The sequence below is a fragment of the Nothoprocta perdicaria genome, unplaced genomic scaffold (assembly GCF_003342845.1).
Source record: "Nothoprocta perdicaria isolate Ctin4 unplaced genomic scaffold, notPer1 scaffold_10, whole genome shotgun sequence".
NCBI lineage: Eukaryota > Metazoa > Chordata > Aves > Tinamiformes > Tinamidae > Nothoprocta > Nothoprocta perdicaria.
Genome location: NW_020454094.1, coordinates 7102070 through 7120729, shown reverse-complemented (window position 1 = coordinate 7120729; position 18660 = coordinate 7102070). Strand labels below are relative to the sequence as shown.

The window sequence follows — 18660 nt, the reverse complement described above, 5'->3', positions numbered from 1 at the left end:
AATGTGGGGAGTTGATGAGGGGAGAAGCTGGGGGTGGGTCAGGCCCATCTGGTAAATGATCGTTATCCGGTGCGGTGCTTCCGATCTGATAATGGTAACGAGGAGGCCACTGAGGCCACTGTGGCCCTTGTCCAGCTGTGACTAGTGTCCAGTTTGGGCCTCGGGCCTGTTTGCTTCTGTATAAGGTATGGACTGGGTGTCCTGATTGCCAGTGATCACAGGGAACCGCTCCTGGCTAAGGCTGAGTGCCAAGGAAATTGGGAGATCCTGGAAAATAGATATTTTGTGTGGGGCCTGGAGCTGGCTTTTGAGTGATTTAGCAAGGGGCTGGCACTGTGTTGTCCCAAGTGTTGCTCTAACTGTTTTTTTTGGGTGGGAAACCTTTAGTCTGTGGGTGYGCAGGGAGCCCTGGGCGCCGCTCAGTGCTGCGGCACGAGGGATGGGCTGGGCTGAGCATCCAGGCCTGCCTTGGTTTGAGCACGTGGGCCTGGCTTTTGTTCCTGCGTTGTTCGGCCCGCTGCTTTTTGCATTGTGGCCGAGACCTCCTGGCTTTGCGGAGCTGCCTGCATGGCTTCCATTCAGCCACGGGACCTGTGGAACAGGGCGCTGTGCTCGTGCCTGGGGTGTCTGCTCGGGGCCTGCTTCACCTGCCAGGCTGCTGCATGTGCTGGTGTTGGCAGCCTGGGCCTTGCAGCTCGGGGTGACAGACTCTTGTTTCTGAAGACGGCAGCGTTGCTGCAACCGAACGAAGCCTGAGGGATCGTCTTTCTGGATCTAAGTTTAGCCAGGGCTGTAACGAGCTCCTGCAAAGCTGCAAGGGTGGCTCCCTGCCACTTGAGCATCTGTGGGCTCCCCGAGGAGTCTCCGTGAAGAAGCTTTAGGGTTTTGCTGCTTCTGTGTTAGCTGCTTGATGGGTTTCCTCTGTCTGCCCTGGACCTTGCAAAACGTGGAAGGGAGGTCAACAAGAGGCTGCTTTTGGGGAATGTAAGCGCAGCCTGTCCATGGCTCAGCACTGCCTTTCCTGGAGGCGTATTTTTAACAGTAGACAGCCCCAAAGTTGGCATTAGGTCAGTCCTTGCTGGCTGGTGGGAGGAATGTCCACCCAGGAGGAGCTGTCAGCCTGTCTGCCTGCTCTGTGTCTGGGCCTGTGATGTTAGCCATGCTGGGGTGAAATGCACGGCTGCTGCAGTCGGTTTGCATTTGGATGCAGKTAATAGCAAAGACTTTGTAATTCTCCCTTGCTGTGTTTCCTCACTTCTTGTTCCATGTACAAGAATGGTCAGTTTTAACCCCAGAAGTCAGCCTGAGCATTGACAGGGAAGTGGAGTGACACGTTCAGYCCCGTGAATGTCCATCTTTGGCTGTGTCATCCCTTTGGCCTCTGTGCTGCTGGTTTGGGGGAGGAATCTTGCAGTGGTCTCTTGGCCACAGTCCTAGCTGGTGGATGGGACCTGCTCCTCCTGAGCACAGGGTGACAACTGCAATAATTGGGTATTGAGAGCCCCCCTTCTCTTTGGCTTGGCTCTTTCTGCCTGTTTCTCGACACTTCTTGACTAACTCTGATGACTGGCAAGCTCCTCAACTCCTTCTGATGCTTCCTCTGCCTCCTCGGCAGTGATTTCCTCCGTCTTGCTCTTTTTACAAGCTGCAGGGCTGAGAAGTGATCAGCAGACTGACTGTGGGAAGGGAATTGCATGGCAAAACCCTCAAAGCTTCTGCCCTCCCTCGCCCCTTGGCTTGGCTGTAAGGAAGAAAGCCTCAGGAAGTGCAGGCAGATCTCTCCAACCTCYCTCTCCCTCCTGGCTGCAGCTGTGTTTTAATTCTGAATCTTAAGACATAAACTGCTGAGAATAAACAAGATGCAGCCCATCTTCTGTGAGTCGGAGATGTCATTGTCCGTGGAGGGATTCACGGTCCTTTCAGCTGCTTTGCAGATACTCTGTGGCTGCTGGGTCTTTTGCTGCCCTAGGAAAGTGGTCCTGGGTTGGGTGGTCTGTGTTGAGCTGAGGTTCTGGGCATAGAGTGTGTAGCAGGAAATGAGTTTGCTATCAAAACCCAAAGAAGACCCTTGTGTTCCAGTGATAATTCGTGGGATGTGTTTAGTAGGATTTGGACAGTGGCCACATGTGGTTGTCCTTGGATGAAGAGCAGGCACAGTGGGAGAGTGAAGGCTGGTGCCTCCAGGACAGGCGTGTATTGAAAGTTAAGGATGGGCCTTCCTTATTCTTGGAAGTTCAACTCTGGATTGCAGCTTGGGATGAAATGTTATAAATCAGGGCAAATTTATTTGCCTGAAGGCTCTCTGATTCTCTGATTTTTCCCAGGGCACGAGAAAGCATGAGAGAACCTGAGGAATGTTTCTTTTGCTGAATCAGTCATGTGTCCCTGGCCAGAGCAAACAGTGTCTCCGAGAGACTGTTTTGTCTCCTGTGAACTTGGCCTGTGTGCTCCTGTCCAAACCTAGCATAGTGCAGATAACGGTAGGACAGTGTAATGCTTTTTTAGAAAGCCACTGATTTGGTTTGAGCAGAAGAACAAAGCAGTACTTAACCCTTAGGGATTTTTTTTTGTTAACCCTTTCTGCTTTCTTAGTGTGGTTTTTTTTTTTTTTTTGTTAGGTTAAAACATTCACTGCTGAAAGAGACTTGGGACATCTAGACACACTTGACACGTGTTCCATGTAACAGAAGAAATGGTGAAATTGTTTGCATTTAATGGAAAATAAGCTCAGAGGGTAGTTGCGAGTAGTAACTTCCATGACTGAAGCTGAGAGGTCCTGAAAGGCTGTAGTGAGATATGACAAATGCACCTTTTAGGTGCTTGGGCATCTGTGCTTAGGCAATGGAAACAGACTTGAAATAGCAGGTTTGCTCCAGTAGCCATTACCTAGTGTTGCTGAGTGGGTAAGAGCAAAGTGGTGCTGCTTTGTTGGTGACTTTCCACACTGAAGTGCTGTTCACTCAAATACTGGCTTTGGCCAAGAATTGGCTTTAGAAATGGTCTCAGAGAAACACTCTGTTGGTGCATGCTGGCCCCAGCTACCCAGTGCTTGTCAGGTGTCTTTGGGTTAATAACTTGAAGAAAAAGGAACCCCGAAGCTCAGAAGAGGTGTCACTGCAACCTCTGAGATACAAACYTGAGTTTGTGTCGTGACTCTGTCCAGTTTCGTTCAGGCTGGAGGTGCTTTGTGCTAGAGCTGACCTGAACTACCCCAGTTTTGAGCTTTGCTTAGGACTTTGAGAAGGATGTTTATGTAAGCAGAAGTGTTGCAGCACCTTGGGTTGCCTTGGGGTCTGCTGGCAGGGCTGGAGGATGCTCTAGGTGAGCTCTGGTATGTGGAAGAGGAGAACTTGACTGTACTGGTGGAAATACCTAGTTGTGCTTACAGCAGGACTCCAAGACCAGAACTCAAACTGGGAGGTGAGCTGGGAGGCTCTTGCTAGTGAAATGAGCTATTGCTTTTCCATACTGGCCTCCCACCCTTTGAGCCTGGCCTCCTAGTTCTTCCTTCCCTCGTTTCTTCCTCTTGGGCATTGCAGCAGGATTCTTTCTTATCCCAAGTGTGTCCTCCAGCTCGTACCGTTGTCGTCCCAGRACTGTGGCATTTCTTGAGGATAAACACAGGGCACTGTTTCCAGGGCTGCTAATCTGTTTGTAAGTAGAACATGGGGCTTGGAGGAGAGAAAAACCTTTCAAATGCCATTTGGAGATGCCTCTTCTCATGATGCATCTGAACAAATATGCCAAGGGGATCTCCAGGTTTTGGTTTTCCTTGCATTTGGGTTGCTGGGGATGTACTGCTTCTCATGTGGATGCAGAACTGGGTTTGTGAAAGACATTACTTTATTCCCAGGGGGATAGAATAAGCCGTGGGCTATGTCAGCCCTTGGGAAAAGGACTCTGTGGGCCAAAGCTGGGACTTGATGCTGATTGATGCTATTCTTGACTTGTTTTCCCCAGCTTGGGTATTGACCAGCTCTGTCAACTGAGTTTTCAGCCAGTGCCCTGCTGGGTGATGTCCCATAGCTCAGTTCACCTCCCCACGTCAGTTATTCCACAGAAACATACACACAGGTTTAAGTTTTCCATTTTAATACAGCTGTATTCAGAATGCCACATCTTGCCTGTCCAAATATTTATGTGTCTGGGATGGCTCTCCTCCATTAACGGGGCATGTTCTCGCCCTTTGTTTGCTTGGTAGAAGATGCTGATGTTCTTTGGGGTGATGACTATTTGGCACATGGACCGYCCCATTGTTATACAGCTTATTGTGTTCCCTATAGCTCAGTTTGGCTCTTAGAGCTTCTTGACTCTTTGTTATTGTTTTATTTTGAGACACTGCTCCTCTCCRTGTTTATCCTATCTCAGCTTGCTGTTTGTCCCTCTCTTGACACTCCACCCTCTGGCACTCAAAAGAGCTTCTTGTGGTCTGTGGTCAAAGCTGGAGAGGACAACCTTGTTGACCGAGTTCCTCCAGTGACCATTCCCTAGCCCCACGGAGTTGGGAAAACAAGTGAGGTAACTGTAGCCCTTCGGGTTGGATGTCTGATGTGGCTGGGAAGCAGTTTCCCTCTCAAAGGGTTTAGAAGGTTGGATTGCAGTGACAAAGTGCGTCCTTACTGGTGCYGTTTGCTGGTCCAGAGAACATTTTATTCATCATTTTATTCATCATCAATGARGGAGCTAAATCCACATTGCTCTAGACATTGTTATCCCTACAGCACTTGCAGGAGAACAAGGGTAACAACCTATTTTAATTGAGCAGAGCACATGATGGACCAGGATGTAAAGCTCAAATGAGGTGACCAGACAGGGCTGGAGCACCCAATGACTCTGCCATAGAGGTTTTTTTCCTAGAGACATTTTGTCAAACTTCTGACACCTCACAAAATTTTTGACTTTCACTTGCAGTTTTCTAAGGTGGCAGTGGAGGCCAGGAGGGAATAAAATGCAGATAATGACTTGGGAAATCTCTCCCAGCTCTCCTGTACTCCTGTGTCCTATATTGCAAGTAACACTGGTCTTTTCTCCCTACAGATGGTCTTCCGTCCTCCTTTGGATATCTATGATGTCCTAATCCACCTGAACCCAAAACAGATTCCTCGGCATCTGGAGGGTGTGGACCGGCCAGTAAAGTCATTTTCCCGTGGAGTGGTGAAGAACAGTGCTGGAGTGAAGATCCTTTTCCCAGTGGTGGATTATGACCCTGTGCAGTGCTACCTCCAGGAGCTCAGAGTAAGCATGGTCATCTGGGGAGCTCCTGAGCAGCAGGAGTTGTTTCTCCTTGAGAAGTTACTGAGGGGACAGTTGCACATGTAAGAGTAGCTGCCAGTGTCCTCTGGCTTTCCAATAACCCAGCTTTGCATTGCTCTGATGACAGCAAGCAGGCGATGCACAGCCGTAGGTAGAACCTACCATGTCAGAAACCATCCTGCTTCATATCTCCAGGTCCTGATGTTGTCTAAAAGCAAGACCACCTGCATCTGGTGCATCATGCTTTGACCTGGCTTGGCTTTGCAGTCTTTCCTGTGTCCTTGTATTTTTTACTCCACTAACTTTTGCTCAGAGTAACATTCAGATCCTCCTTGTTCCGATGTCTGAGAGCTCTGCAGGTTTTCCGAATGCAGCAGGATGTTGGTGCCAGAAGGAATTATGGTGACAATTGAGTGGCAGCAGCAAATCCATACAAGAGATTTTGGATAAGAAGGCACTTTAAAACAGAATTGGCTGGCTTTTGACTTGGAGTAATTTGCTATCCCTTAATAGCACTAACCACAGGATTGAGCAACGGGCTTGTAGCTGCTGCTGACAGTGCAGCCATGGTGGTTTTATAACAGTGAAGGGAGACATCTGCCATGTAGTAATGCTGCAAAAAATTGCACTTAGTTATGGATGGAAAAGAAACATCAGTCCTTTTCTGAGCTTGCCATGTGGCAAAAGGATTTCAATGCCTGGACATCCTGACTAAGCTGAAAGGGGCAGGAAGTGGCGTCTTCTGCAGTGTCCCTGGTGCCATAACTAGGAAATCTACTTTGTCCTGCCCAGCCTGTTTGCACCCAGAGAGTTTTCTGATCTCTAAGCAAAGGGGTTAGCAAAGCAGAAGCTCTCTGGAGCTGGAGAATTGAGGCATGCTTTCCATACGGAGGAGAAAATGAAAGGGGGGAAAATGTTAGGCCCTGACTGCTTTAATTTTTCTCTTGCTCCAAGGAGATGTGCTACAGAAGCTAGAAGGATCGAGTTGCTTTGGTGCCCGAGAGGCTCTAGGTGAAGATTAAAGGCTGGTCATGCGCTTTAAGCAGTGAATGCTGGAAGTCCAGGACAGATCTGATAGAAAAGGTGTGTTCAGAGAGTTGGTCCAGATGAGAAGCCTTTGCAGACAGAGGCTTCTGAGGGAAAGGAGGTGCCAGACTTCCTGCAGAGGAGACTTCCCTGGRGCCTCAGACCTCGGCCTAGTGCTGACAAGGCCTTTCCAGGCCCTGCTGCTGAGCATCATGGCAAGCTGTCCTAGATTGGTCCTAATTGGGATTCTCCAATGACACAAGATTAAGTTTTTAAAGAAGTGAGCCAAGCCTTCTTTTGAATTCTCTCCTGACTGTATTGGCTCATTTCCTTTTCTTAAGTAATTGCTATGCTCACTGTTTTTTTTTTTTTCTCAAGAATTGCAGAACTGGCCACCTCATCTGCAGTTCTGTGCCATTTGCTAGAGATGTGGCACACGAAGGATCACTTAGCACAGCTGTTATTGCAGTGTTTGGGTATCTTTTGGATTTCAAGGGAAGATCTTTCTGCCTGCATCAAGCAAGTCTTGTGCATGAACTTGTGCCAATATGGGTGTTCTCAGGTGCTCGCAAAGATGATGCTGGCCTCCTCCAAAAGAGATGCAGAGAAAGTCAAATTCCAGCTGCCTGAGCCCTCTCAGTCTGCATGTGGGTCTGCATGACACTGTTGAAAGACTGAATGTTTTTTTTTTAATCAGATCTTTGGTCTTGCTGGGTCCCTGGGTGTGCATCTCTTCCACTGGGGTTCAGTTGTCTCTGGTCGTGCAAGTCTATTGAAGAACTCGGGGCAAAGGAGCTGCCTGCCTGCCTGCCTGCCTTTTACAGGGGAGATTTTTCTGTGTGAATGAACAAAATGATTTTCTGCCTTCCTGTAAAACTCCTTTTGACTAGTGTGATGGTTTGTATTTCTTGTTCCCTTATATAGATCTATCTGGGAGATTTACAGCCCTCTTCCTTCTTCCTTCCACAGTACAGGAACGCATATCTTGCTACTGCATGTTAAGAAAGAATTAACAGTATTAAATGTTCCCAGTCTTGTAAAACATACAGGTTGTGGTTATGGGACAGAACTGGTGGAGTCTTTTTGAGGTCAGACTGCTCCCTCCCTTCCTGTTTTGACTGACAGACCTGACTCCTCCTGTGGCCCTTTCTGCCATGCAGAGACAAACTCAGAGATCTGTGGGCTTTCCTTGTAAAGCAAGGAAACCTTCCTGTTTGGATCCATGCCTTTGGAGGGGCAGAAGTGGCAGGAAATTCCCTGTCCGTATGGCTGCAGAGTGTGACTTTTAACATCGTGCCCTTGGGTCAGGGGGTGGATGCCCACGTGTGAGGATATGGACATGCAGTTAGATGTCATGGCATGCTGACCCTKGTGCTCCTTGGGTGATCTCAAAGGCACTTGTGGACCATATTCCTTGTGGTAATGCCTTCCTACAGGTCTGCTTTGAATCATTTCTATTTTTTACTTATTTTTTTCTTGCTGTACCACTTTGATGCTGCTGGGAACCCCAAAGAAGAGGAGGATGCACATGCTGCACTGCTCAGGCACTGGGAAGTGGAACAACTTGAGTGGTTTACATTCTGTTTCTACAGCTGAATCCCAAACCCAACACTCAGTGGTTTTCCCTTTTAAAAATTTTCTGATACAGTGGCAACCCAGCCTGGTTTTCTTAGCAGTGCTCCTTGCTGTCTTGGAATGCAAGGACTGTAAAGTGTTAACCACAAACGTAGTCATTTGTGGGAAATAGGTAGCTGTAGTTATTTCAGTAGGGTTTTATAAAGACAGATCCCTCCTGAGAGAATTTAAGATGTTCTAAGCACTGAGCAAGTGTTGATTGATGCATTTACYACTTGAACTGCTATAGCACCAGGAAGAGCTGCTAGGTGGAATTAGGGTGCAGAGCCCTCCCCTGCCCCAGACAGCTCCTATTCTTCCAGCAGATGTGATGTAAGGAGCCCAGTCCCCAGGTGTAAGGAGGAACAGTGAGAAAATGGGTGGGTGAAGGGTTAGGGGAGAAAAGAAAAGAAAAACCAAACCACAGTAATGCATTTGTTTAACTAGCAAGCACTTATCTCATTGCAAAACCCATGCTTTGGCTTGAACTGCTTAATCCATTTAGATCAGGGTATTGTTTTACACAACCAGTTTTCTCCATCCCTCCGGTCCTACCAGCCTTTTGTGGGCCTTTAGGACTGAACCATGACAAGAAACAGTGTGATTGAGAAAGGATTAGGGGTTCAAATGTTCCCCACCTTCCCTCCCTTTTTCTTTTAAACTTTCTCTTGAAGAAGGTGCTTGCAGGCCCAGGCAAGCCTGGTGATACTGGGCCTGGAGAATGGGATGTGGAAAGGGGGGCCAACAGTGTTTGCTCTTACTCTCCAAGCCTCTGCACAAACAGAAGTGTGATGACTAATATTATCACTCTTGTAATGCTGCAGTTTCCCAGGAACTCAGTGTGCTTTTCTGTAGTTCATCATAACTGGCCTGAAGCTGTGTGGATAATGCTGGGAGCAGTACAGGTACACAAGCCTGGATGTCATCCTACCTTTTTGCCCTCTGCTTGCTTTTGTCTAGTTAAAAGGTGTTGGGTGTTGCACAGAACAGCAGGTTTTTTGGGGGAAAAAAAAGCTGAATCAGAGGGCTGTTTTCCTGTAAGTGCTCCTGGCTTCTCTTCTGCAAGATAGGCCTGCAAAAATAGCTTTTTTTTTCCTCTTTTTTTTTTTTTTCTCCTAGAGAGCATCTTGTTGTCCTGGAGACTTCACCCCATAAATAATGGAGCATTTTCAGCATAATCCAGCACCCTTTGTTTCAGAAAATGGTGTGTTGGTGCCAGCATACCCTGTGCTTTGCCCTTCACTGAGTTTTTCCCTCTCTCCTCCATGTTCTCCTTTCAGCAGGAAGAGGARTTTTCTGCATTGACTCAGCTGACCGTTGTTGGTTGGTCTCAGCTGAGAAACAGCAGAGTGGGTTGCCTCTCTTTCAGTATATTTTTAGACAGCTTTTCAAAGCAAATTTGAGATGATGTTTTGACCAGCGTGGCCCCCATGAAGATCTTGTGGAGTGGGATGAGCTGGCAAGTCTGAGGACCTTCCCTGGCCATGTTGCCCTCCATACTATGTCAAGCTGAGGCTCATAAATCTGGCTCTGGAGGTTGCAGACAACACTGTCCCTCCCAGCTTATTGGCTCTTGGCACTTAACTTTGCCACCCCACCCTTTTGGATGGCAAGTAATACCACCCCAATCCATCTTTTCCTTATACCACTGTCTCTTACTGTTTCCAGGCCAGTCCTTGCCCGTGGAAGACCCTTTCCATTTACCTTGCCTTAGCTGCTGATCTTCACATGTGTCCTTGTGAAAGTCTCGTGGCAATATTGTCAACTGAGACTCTTTGGAAGAGTGTAGCAGCTGGGGAAACGAAGGCAACGCAGTCACCGTAATGCTGTTGGCCATCAGCAGAAGGGAGCAAAGGCAGCAGCTTCCCGGCTTGTCTTGGTCAGCTGCATCCAGGATGCTGTCTGCAGGTGCCAGCCCTCCTGGGCAGTGCTCTGCCAGGCCAAGCTGTTGGGTTTGAGGTCACTCACGTGCAGCCCTGTTTATTTTTGTTGCAGTGCTCATCCCCTGCCTCCTTGCTGGCCTGGGAATCCAGTTCATGTGTGCTTGGGGGAAACCAGACCGTGGGCTTTAGTCATCTCTGTTTGCAAGCTCTCTCTTGGAGCTCTCCTTCTGGCAGCTGCCAAAGGAGGCTGCTCACTTACAACAGCTGTTGAAACCCTGGAGCTGAGAGAGCAGATTCCTGGAAAACCTCCACTTTTATTTCATCAGTTCATATCACACAGGGCTCTAGGAGATCCAGCTTCCTAGAGCTAGATGCCAACTTCTGGCTCTTCTTGTAGGCCTGGGGAAGGTAGTGGCTGCTGTTTTCTGCTCCCTGGGACAGCAAGAGGTAACTGGCAAGTAGGTCTGCACATAAAACTTGGTGCTTTTTCATTGMCTCCATCAAGGCTGGTGGAAAAGAGACAGTAGAAGGTACCCATCCAGGTCTTCCAGGACTCGCCCAAGGGCTGCCAGTTGTTCCTTGCTGGGGATCTCCTGGAAGCATTGCAAGTTTGGTCCTGGTTTGTGTGGAGCTATTGCGTGTCACTGTGTAAAGGTACAGAATCAGAGAAATGATTTGGATCTAGGGTGTTTCACGTGACACTTGTTTCTGCTCTCCCCAGGATGCCTTCAGTGATCTTGCCTTGTTCTTTTATGACAAACACGGTGGAGAAGTGATTGCAGTTCTGTGGAAACCTGTGAGCTTTCAGCCTCAGCCTTTTAAGGTGAGTTCTTGATTCTGCATTAGGCTTCATGTTACCAACCTGGTTGGTTAGAAGGCTGCCTTCTACATTGTAATTGCTTTACCTGACTCTCATCAGCCCAAAAGCTCTTGGAGAAGTTGAGCTAATAATCCTGTCCCTGTATTAGAGGAGGTGAAGCTGAGGCAGGGACGTGATCATGGTTTCTTAGTCATCAGCAAAGCTGAAAAGAGGACTTTCATCCCTAGATGAGCCCCAGCATCTACTCAGTAGGTTAAAAAAGAGCTTGGTTTTTTAGGTGCTCTTTTTTGGTGCTCTTTTGGGAGATGGGGGATGCATTGCTTGCCAGAGATGACTGGTGTGTGTAGCAGCCTGTCCCTGCTTCTCATGGACTGCATGTCTCTCACCCAGAAATACCCAACCTGTAAGAAGCTGGGGCAGCAGCGTCAGGTTTGTAGTGTCCAAGCTCTGATAATATATGGAGATATTTTCCAGCTGCTGCGTGTGGGTTGTCAAAGTATAGAGGGTGTTTAAGGTAGTTCTGAGGCATGCAGGAGTGATTCATGCTGCTTTCTATGAAGGAAAGATGCAAAGAAACCGGTGACTCATGACAGAGTTGGCAGTCCAGGCTCTGCTGCTGTCACTCTCCCTCTCTGCTGTCACTCTCCCCTCTCCGTGGCCAGAGGCATTGGCCAATTCAGCCGAGCTGCTGTTGTGAAACAGTTATTCACAGCAGTGAAACAAGAGGAGTAGATGCTTGGATCTGAGCTGATCTTGGCCTTCTTAAACATAATTTATTTATTTATTTATTTATTTATTTTATTTTACTCTAATGGAGCCAAGGATCTTTCCCACGTTGATGCCTTCACAGCTGATCATACCTCAGAGACTAGGTATTTAGTCACTCTTGGGTATCTTGCCTTTCAGACATCCTGTCTGCTCAGCTTAGGAGGTCCTCCATGCATACGTGCCTGTGTCATTGTGTCGCTGTGAATATCACAGAATGGTTGAGGTTGGAAGGGATCTAGAGCTCATCCAGTGCAACCCCTCTGCTCAGGCAGGGACATCTAGAGCACGTGGCACAGGGTGGCATCCAGGCAGGTTTGGAAGATCAATGTAGTGCTGTGAGAGGGCTGCATGTGTTGAGACAGGAGAGCGGTTACTTTTCATACTTGGGGCTTGCAAAGATTGCAAAGCAGCTCTCAGGCGTTCCCATTTGCACAACTGTTGTGTCTCTTACAGGTCTCCAGCATGAAAGGAAGGATGATGACGACTCTGAACAATGAGCTGRTCTGTGTGCCCAATGTGGAGGCGATTCTAGAGGACTTTGAAGTTTTGGGAGAGGGTCTGGTCAAAAGAGTAGAAGCTCGTACAGAGAAGTGGACCATCTAAGGCTTCTGAGAGGTGTCAGAGGGACCTCTTTGGAAGCAGAGTATTTGTTCATGCCAGAACTCTTCCTTTTTATGAACTGATCCAAGGAAAGGCTTTAGTTTTCTGTTTTTGTTTTTTAAATCCAAAACTGTATCTCTTGCTCTATTTATATGCCTTCCTCAGAGAAATGTTGTCCTTCTTGAGAAGGCACCTATTACTGTTTTTAAGAATACAAATGCCTTTTTTAATTTTGAAGGGATTGTAAAGATGGGATGAAGCTTTTGAAAGTTCTCCTCTTTGTCACAGGAAACAAAATTGCATTCATATGAAAATATTAAGGTTGTTATGTGACAATGTTATGGGTGTTGAGAAGGCTCCTCTCTAGAGAGAGAGATGTTAGGTGTTACTCTAGGGGTCTACAAAACCAAAGAGACACTCAACCATCCAGAAAGGGCCAGAYTGTTTCTCTGAATTTGGCTCTAGTAAGAGCCCATTTAAGGTGCAGTGTCCAGTTCTGGGCTCTCCASTACAAGAGACATGGACACACTAGTGCAAGTCCAGTATTGGGCCACAATGATGATCTGTTGCTTAGGGCATCTGACATCTAAGGAGAAGCTGAGTCTACTGRGATCATTTAATCTGGAAAAGGGAAGGCTCATGGGCCATCTTACCAATGTACCAGACTGGGGAGTGTGAGGAACAGGCTGACTCTTCTCAGTGAAGAGCAGGTTTCCCTTCTCCCCCTAACCCAAGGCTGTCACATAAGCCACAACCATGGGGCTCTGCCCCATGTTGACTTATTCCTTGTTGGGGAACATCTAGAGTGGGACAAACTCTGTTCTTACAGCCAAGAATCCTTCCTGCTCTGTCCTGTCCAGAGCAGCTCCCACCCCAGGTAGCTTGTGGGGTACACCCTGGAGCTCATTGCCCCATCTCAGCTGATAATGTAACAGAAGCAGGTAAAAGCAATTTTACTGCTCTTCCATTTCCTTTATGCTTTTAAAAAGATTAAAAAAAAAMCCCTCCATGCAGCTAACAAGCCTTCCATCCCTGCACAGCTTCTCTCTACTCCTTCGGCTGCCTGCCATGTTCTTCCTCTTCCTTGTTCTTGGGTGAAAACACTACCATTTACAGTGTGCAGCAAAGGGTCGGGTCTTTTAGGTCAGACAGAGGTCTTATGTCTTTTGTAGTGTAATAGCCTTGTACAAAACCATGCCAAGGTCACTGATGATAAATTGGTAGCCAAACCCTCGTGCAAGTCCTAACCTGCTGCTACTTCTCAAACTTATGCCACCATGATCAGCAACCACATAGGAACTTAAGTCAGGTCTGAACTACAGACGCTTGTCACAGAAATGTCCATTTTGGTGACTAATACTGGTATAGAGCAAAAGCCCTGAGATAGATGCAGTAAGACTTAACAAAGCTGATAAGGGCTAGACCAGCTTGAGGGTCAAATGTTTTCAAGTGTTTGCCCTTGAACTGTGCAGCTCTTTCTTCTTTGCCGATTTGGAAAGTCAGGATCTTTTCAGAGGTGCTTTTGGTGTCTCTGGCTGTCTCGTTTGACACTGAGTCCCTGAAAACACCAAGCATTTGTCTCCTTTAGTGTAGGAGCTCTTATAAGGAGCTCTTCAAATAAAGGCTCTTATAAGGAGCATTTTGCTGAGGCACTCAAAATCACCAGTCTTTTTTGAAAACCTAAATTTCCATGACTGGCTGGGGAAGGAGAATTTTAGTTTTTTGACACAGGAAGRAAGTGGTTTCCCCTAGTTTACTGGTAAAATATATGTGTCTTCTCGGTTGTATTSCCACAGTGGCCTTGCTGCTTGGTTCTGGGCTGGCTTGTTTGTCAGGGTTTCTGTTATCAGGAAAAAAGCTGTGAACATAAAGCAGTTTTTCCTGGCCGAGACAGTTGCTTTCTGCAAGTGCTGATAATGATGTGCAGCTCTGACACGTGACACCTTTTGAAGCCCTGGGTGTCCCCAGAAAGGCAGAGCAGCTGCCTCCCCAACATGAGTCGCTTAGCAAATGGGGATGCACTGCAGGGAAGGGAAGACCAAAATGGGAGGAAAATACCTCAGAAAGAAAAATAATCCCTTATTGAAGACTGGAAGTAGGAAAATGATCCCCTGACTCTATGTAGGGGATTTTCTCTGTCTACATTAAATCAAGTGATCTCAGATCTGCACCACRGAACAGTGATTATGGATCAAGACAAAAATTCGCGATTCAGTAGTACAGAGATCTCTCGGTAAGCCCAGGCTTATAAGGATCTCTAACTGCTGTTGGTTTGTATTAGTTTATCTAATTTAGGTTTGAAGGAGAAAGCCACAGTGGTGATGCACCTGAATGAAAGATCAGGAAAACGAGTGTCCCTTGTTGCTGTGGATATTAAAACATTGGGATCTWCAGTGTTTGGGAGGAAAGCTGCAGTGTTGGCTCTGCTGAGCTTACAGCTCACTGGCTGAGCTCAGTGTGTCGAGGGGTGACCTGCCTTGGGTTAATGCAGGACAGGAGCTTGGTCCTGGGCTGGAGCTGCTGCCAAAGGCTTTAGCCTTGTGCCTCTACGTGCCTCCAGGACCTTGGAGATGTTATGGGACAAGGAAGAGGGGACATCTGACTGCGCGTGGGCAGCAGCCCTGTAGTGACACCAGGGAAGGGCCGACCTTGTCCTGGAGCAAGGGGCCCCTGAACCAGGCAGCCGGTGAGGTGAGGGAGAGGGTGCTGGCTTTCCTCCATCCAGCGGCATCAGGGCTTGCAGGGGCTTGCAGGGCTGGCAGGCCCAGGACAAGAGGCCTCCTATCAAGCAGGGCTGAACCAGCTCTCGGTGTTACGTCTTGTCCATGGGGATTAAGTTATCTAAAGGCTCAGCCAGGTGCGATAATCTGCAACCGAATCCCCAGCTCCCTCCTGGGCCAGCCCGGCGCTGCTGGAAGGTGACACTCCTTCGGAGGCCAGGAGGGAGCGTGCAGGTGGTGGCAGGAGGATCTTGGCCTGATCTTTTCCTCATCTGATGGTCCTGTCTCCAAAGACCTTTGCTTTCACCTTCCCAAATAGCCACCCTCCATGACCCTCCCTTGCACAGATGTAGGACAACACTCCTTTGTTACATTTTTCCATATGTTATCTTTTGTGCCTCCACCTTTTCCTTCCCTGTTGTGGAGCACCTGGTGCCTGGGACCYGTCCAAGGAGTAGTGATACACTGAGGAACCAGGTGCCTTTCACTGGCAGCTGTGGGGCTGGTGCCCTCTGCTATGTTGTTACTTGCCCTAGATGAGCGAAGGGGGACTCGTGACTTCCCATCTGTGCAGCTCCTACCCCAGGTAGGTAGATGGTCCCTGGCCATCTAGTTGAAAGCAATTCTTCCAGGGAGTAACGCAGGCCCAAGCTGTGACAGTGGTGTTTTTCATCAGTAATTGCAATTTGTTTAGTCCCAGCRACTTACCACAGCCCTTTGTGAAGAAGCAACAAGATACTTTCCCTGCCCTGGGGTGCTTGGAGCTGGAGACAGATGCGATGAGACATGGTGAGTGTGAGTGACGGCTGGGGCAGGGAGCCAGCAGGGACGTTCTGGGGTGTGCGGGGGCAATAGGGGTCCAGGAGTGAAGGAACGGGAGTACACATCACGGTGGTGGATCCAGATGTGACAGGAATCCCTGTGAGACTCCAGGAATGGCTCTTATTGTCCAAAGCATGAGGATTTACCTGGATTCTGTACACAGCCCCAGCGCTGCTCCCTTTCCTGTAATTCCTCCCTGTGAGGGCTCTGGGGGATTTTGGTTGCCTCAGGGCTCTCCAGCACGGCCACCCGCTGAGGTCTCTGGCCTGCTCCTTGCCATGGGCCACCCCATGTGCCAGGGGGCAGCGAGTCCAGCCTGTGAGGCTGCCCCGGTGCCGCAAACAGAAATTTCACTGTGTGGTTGAGCCTGGCCTGGTGCCGTTTGGCTTTTTGCTACCTGTGCGTGCAAAGTGCTGTAAAAARTGCCATATAACCATGATCTAGCAGCGGTGAGAGGTGGCTCCATTTATCTTTCCTTCTCAGCTGGCTGCAGCAGGGCTCGTGGAGGTGACGTGACCAAGTCGTGGCTGGGAGCAGGGCCAGGGCTCCGGCATCGCTCCATCCCTCGGCTCCCCAGGACCCTGCACTGCCTCCGGGCTCCGCAGGCTGGGAAAAGGAGGAGAAACAGCACCTCAAAAAGTCTCTTCCTGGGCGTGAAAATATTTTAGCAGGCCTGCCRCTGCATCTACGGAATAAAGCCAGAAGCTGCCAGAAGGGCTTTTCTCCAAGGGCAGCTGCAGTGCTGGCATTTGGGAGCTACCCAAGATAAACTATCAGGCAGGAACACACTGCTCTGAGGCCCTCCCGCGCCTTGGCCGCCGCAGGAGCGGGAGTCTCCGGAGTGGCTCTTCCCTCTGCGCAGGAGAGCCCTTCTCCTGTGAGGAGAGATTTCTCCTGCGAGGAAGGTGTCCCTGCAAATACTGCGTGGCTGCACGGGCTCAGCCCGGAGCGCRATCCCCCCGGGACCCCCCTCAGTCACAGCCCGCAGAGGTGACCAGCTCCTGCCGAGGGTCACGGGCTGGAACAAGCACGGAAGCTGGTGGTGAAACTCACCTGAAAGACTCGCAGGGCTTGAGTTTCGTCTCAAACCGCAAGAATGGTGGTAGGTTTCTGCGCAAAACTCAGCGACCTCCTTGGGGCCCACGCCAGCCTTTCCGGCAACCTTTTGTTTATGTTCTCTCCCCGAGCGGGCCGAGTAGCAGGAACTGACAGACCTCGTTCAGGCAGTGATTTACACTTGAACTGGTCTCCTTGGGGCAAGTGGGTCCCAGTATGAGTTAGGGTAGACATCAGCTGTACAGCACACAACATATGTATATAAATAAACACATATACACACACTTCCAGCCCATGGGCCCCCAGTGGATGGGAAGCTGGACAGGGTGCTCCTGTCTTGGAAGCAGACTAAGATGATTAGGGRACTGGAACATCTCTCATATGAGGAGAGACTGAGGGAGTTGGGCCTGTTCAGCTTGCAGAAGAGAAGGCTGAGAGGAGATCTAACTAACATGTATAAGTTCATGAAGGGAGAATGTAGGGAAGAAGGGGCCAAGCTCTTCTCATTGGTGGCCAGTGATAGGACAAGGGGCAATGAGTATAAATTGAAACACAGGCAGTTCCATCTCCATGTGAGGAAGAGCTTCTTTACTGCGAGGGTGCCAGAGCCCTGGCACAGGCTGCCYAGGGAGGTTGTGGAGTCTCCTTCTCTGGAGGTCTTCAAAACCCGYCTGGATGCCACCCTGTGCTCTGGGTGTCCCTGCCTGAGCAGGAAGGTTGGACAAGATGATCTCTAGAGGTGCCTTCCAACCTTGAACATTCTGTGATTCTGTAAGCAATCTCTATACAGAGCTGTCAGAGAGGGCCAGGGCAAGTCACCAGAGCAGCAAGGCCAGGCTCCCGAGTAGACAAAACTGCTTGTGCTGGACCTGCTGAGTCTCAAGCATCCTGATGGTGGCTTTTGGGCCTGGCTCTGTTGTCGGGACTCTCCTGCAGCCCTCTGCCCGTGTTTGCCTCGCTCGGCGCAGAGCAGGCCTGTTGTAACACTGACACAAGGGGAGCTAAGGTCTGTTTGCCGCTTCAGTATCAAGAAAACATGAATCCAGGCCAATAAAAATAACTAATCTGAGAGTGGAAGTGGCGGGTTTAGAGGTAACTCTGAGAGGAGAGGATTGCTTGTGWTGCCCTCTGCTTTGCCAGTGCTGCCTTCAGGCTCCTCTTGCAGCGTTGCCCATCTCTGGTTAAACCCTTGGACTTCAGAGCCCACTAGGACATGCTGAGTCCCTTCAGCGTGTGAAAAGACCCTTCAGAAAGCTCAGACTGCAAAGCCCCTGCTTATGCTGCCCTTGTGTGACTTGTGGCTGTTAGTGGGTGTCTTCGCTGCCAAGGGCTGTGCCAAGAGGCTCCTTTCCAGTGGGCCCTGCAGCTGCTGATGCCGACTGGGGTCAGAGAAGGGTTGCTCTAGCTCAGGTGCTGCATCTTGTGAACTCACAGACTGTCTTGTCATAAACACCACACTCTGTCACATATCCTGGGACACTTGGAGGATGCTGGAAGGGCAGAGAAGTGGGAAATTTGGAATGAGTTTCCCAGGAACATGCTCTGCACTGTGAGTACSTCCCTCAGCGCTGCTGATGGCCCTGTGGGCTCCTGAGTGCAGATCTCCTGCTTCTCTGTGGGACAAAGGAGCAGTGTCCCAGCAGGATGGATGGATGGTGCTAGTCAAAGCTTTCATTTGTGGCCCGTAAAATATCCATCCCATATGCTTTGATATGGGACAGCCAACATCCTTACATGATTGAGTTGGACATTGAGCAAAGAGAGCCATTGCCTCTAAACACCCAAGACAGATCCTTGACTGAATTTTGGCTCATGTGGTCCCTGGGGGYTGTATGTCTGTGGGAGATGCTCCTTGTGGGAGATGCTCCCCTGAAGTCAAGTGGCAAAGCCAAATATCTGCATTCAGCAATTAGGGAAATCTGGATTGACTTCTCTGTCTTAAAATAGTGATAATTCATGGTGGAGCTGTACTTGCTCCTGTGCCAAGCCTAGCTCAGGGCTCGCTTTCTTTCTTTCTTTCTTTCTTTCTTTCTTTCTTTCTTTCTTTCTTTCTTTCTTTCTTTCTTTCTTTCTTTCTTTCTTTCTTTCTTTCTTTCTT

The 18660-nt window shown here is 49.0% G+C and overlaps 1 protein-coding gene across 1 annotated transcript in view; it reads left to right on the top strand.

The window, feature by feature from the left end:
- Positions 1-12457, top strand: part of NOL6 (nucleolar protein 6) — a gene marked incomplete at its 5' end in the record, with an annotated part of 32430 nt that extends 19973 nt beyond the window's left edge. The window contains 3 exons of the mRNA XM_026040128.1: positions 5038-5235; positions 10498-10599; positions 11818-12457. Of these exons, the coding sequence (XP_025895913.1) occupies positions 5038-5235; positions 10498-10599; positions 11818-11967 (450 nt within the window). The remainder of the gene's footprint in view (positions 1-5037; positions 5236-10497; positions 10600-11817) is intronic.
- Positions 12458-18660: the final 6203 nt, after the last annotated feature.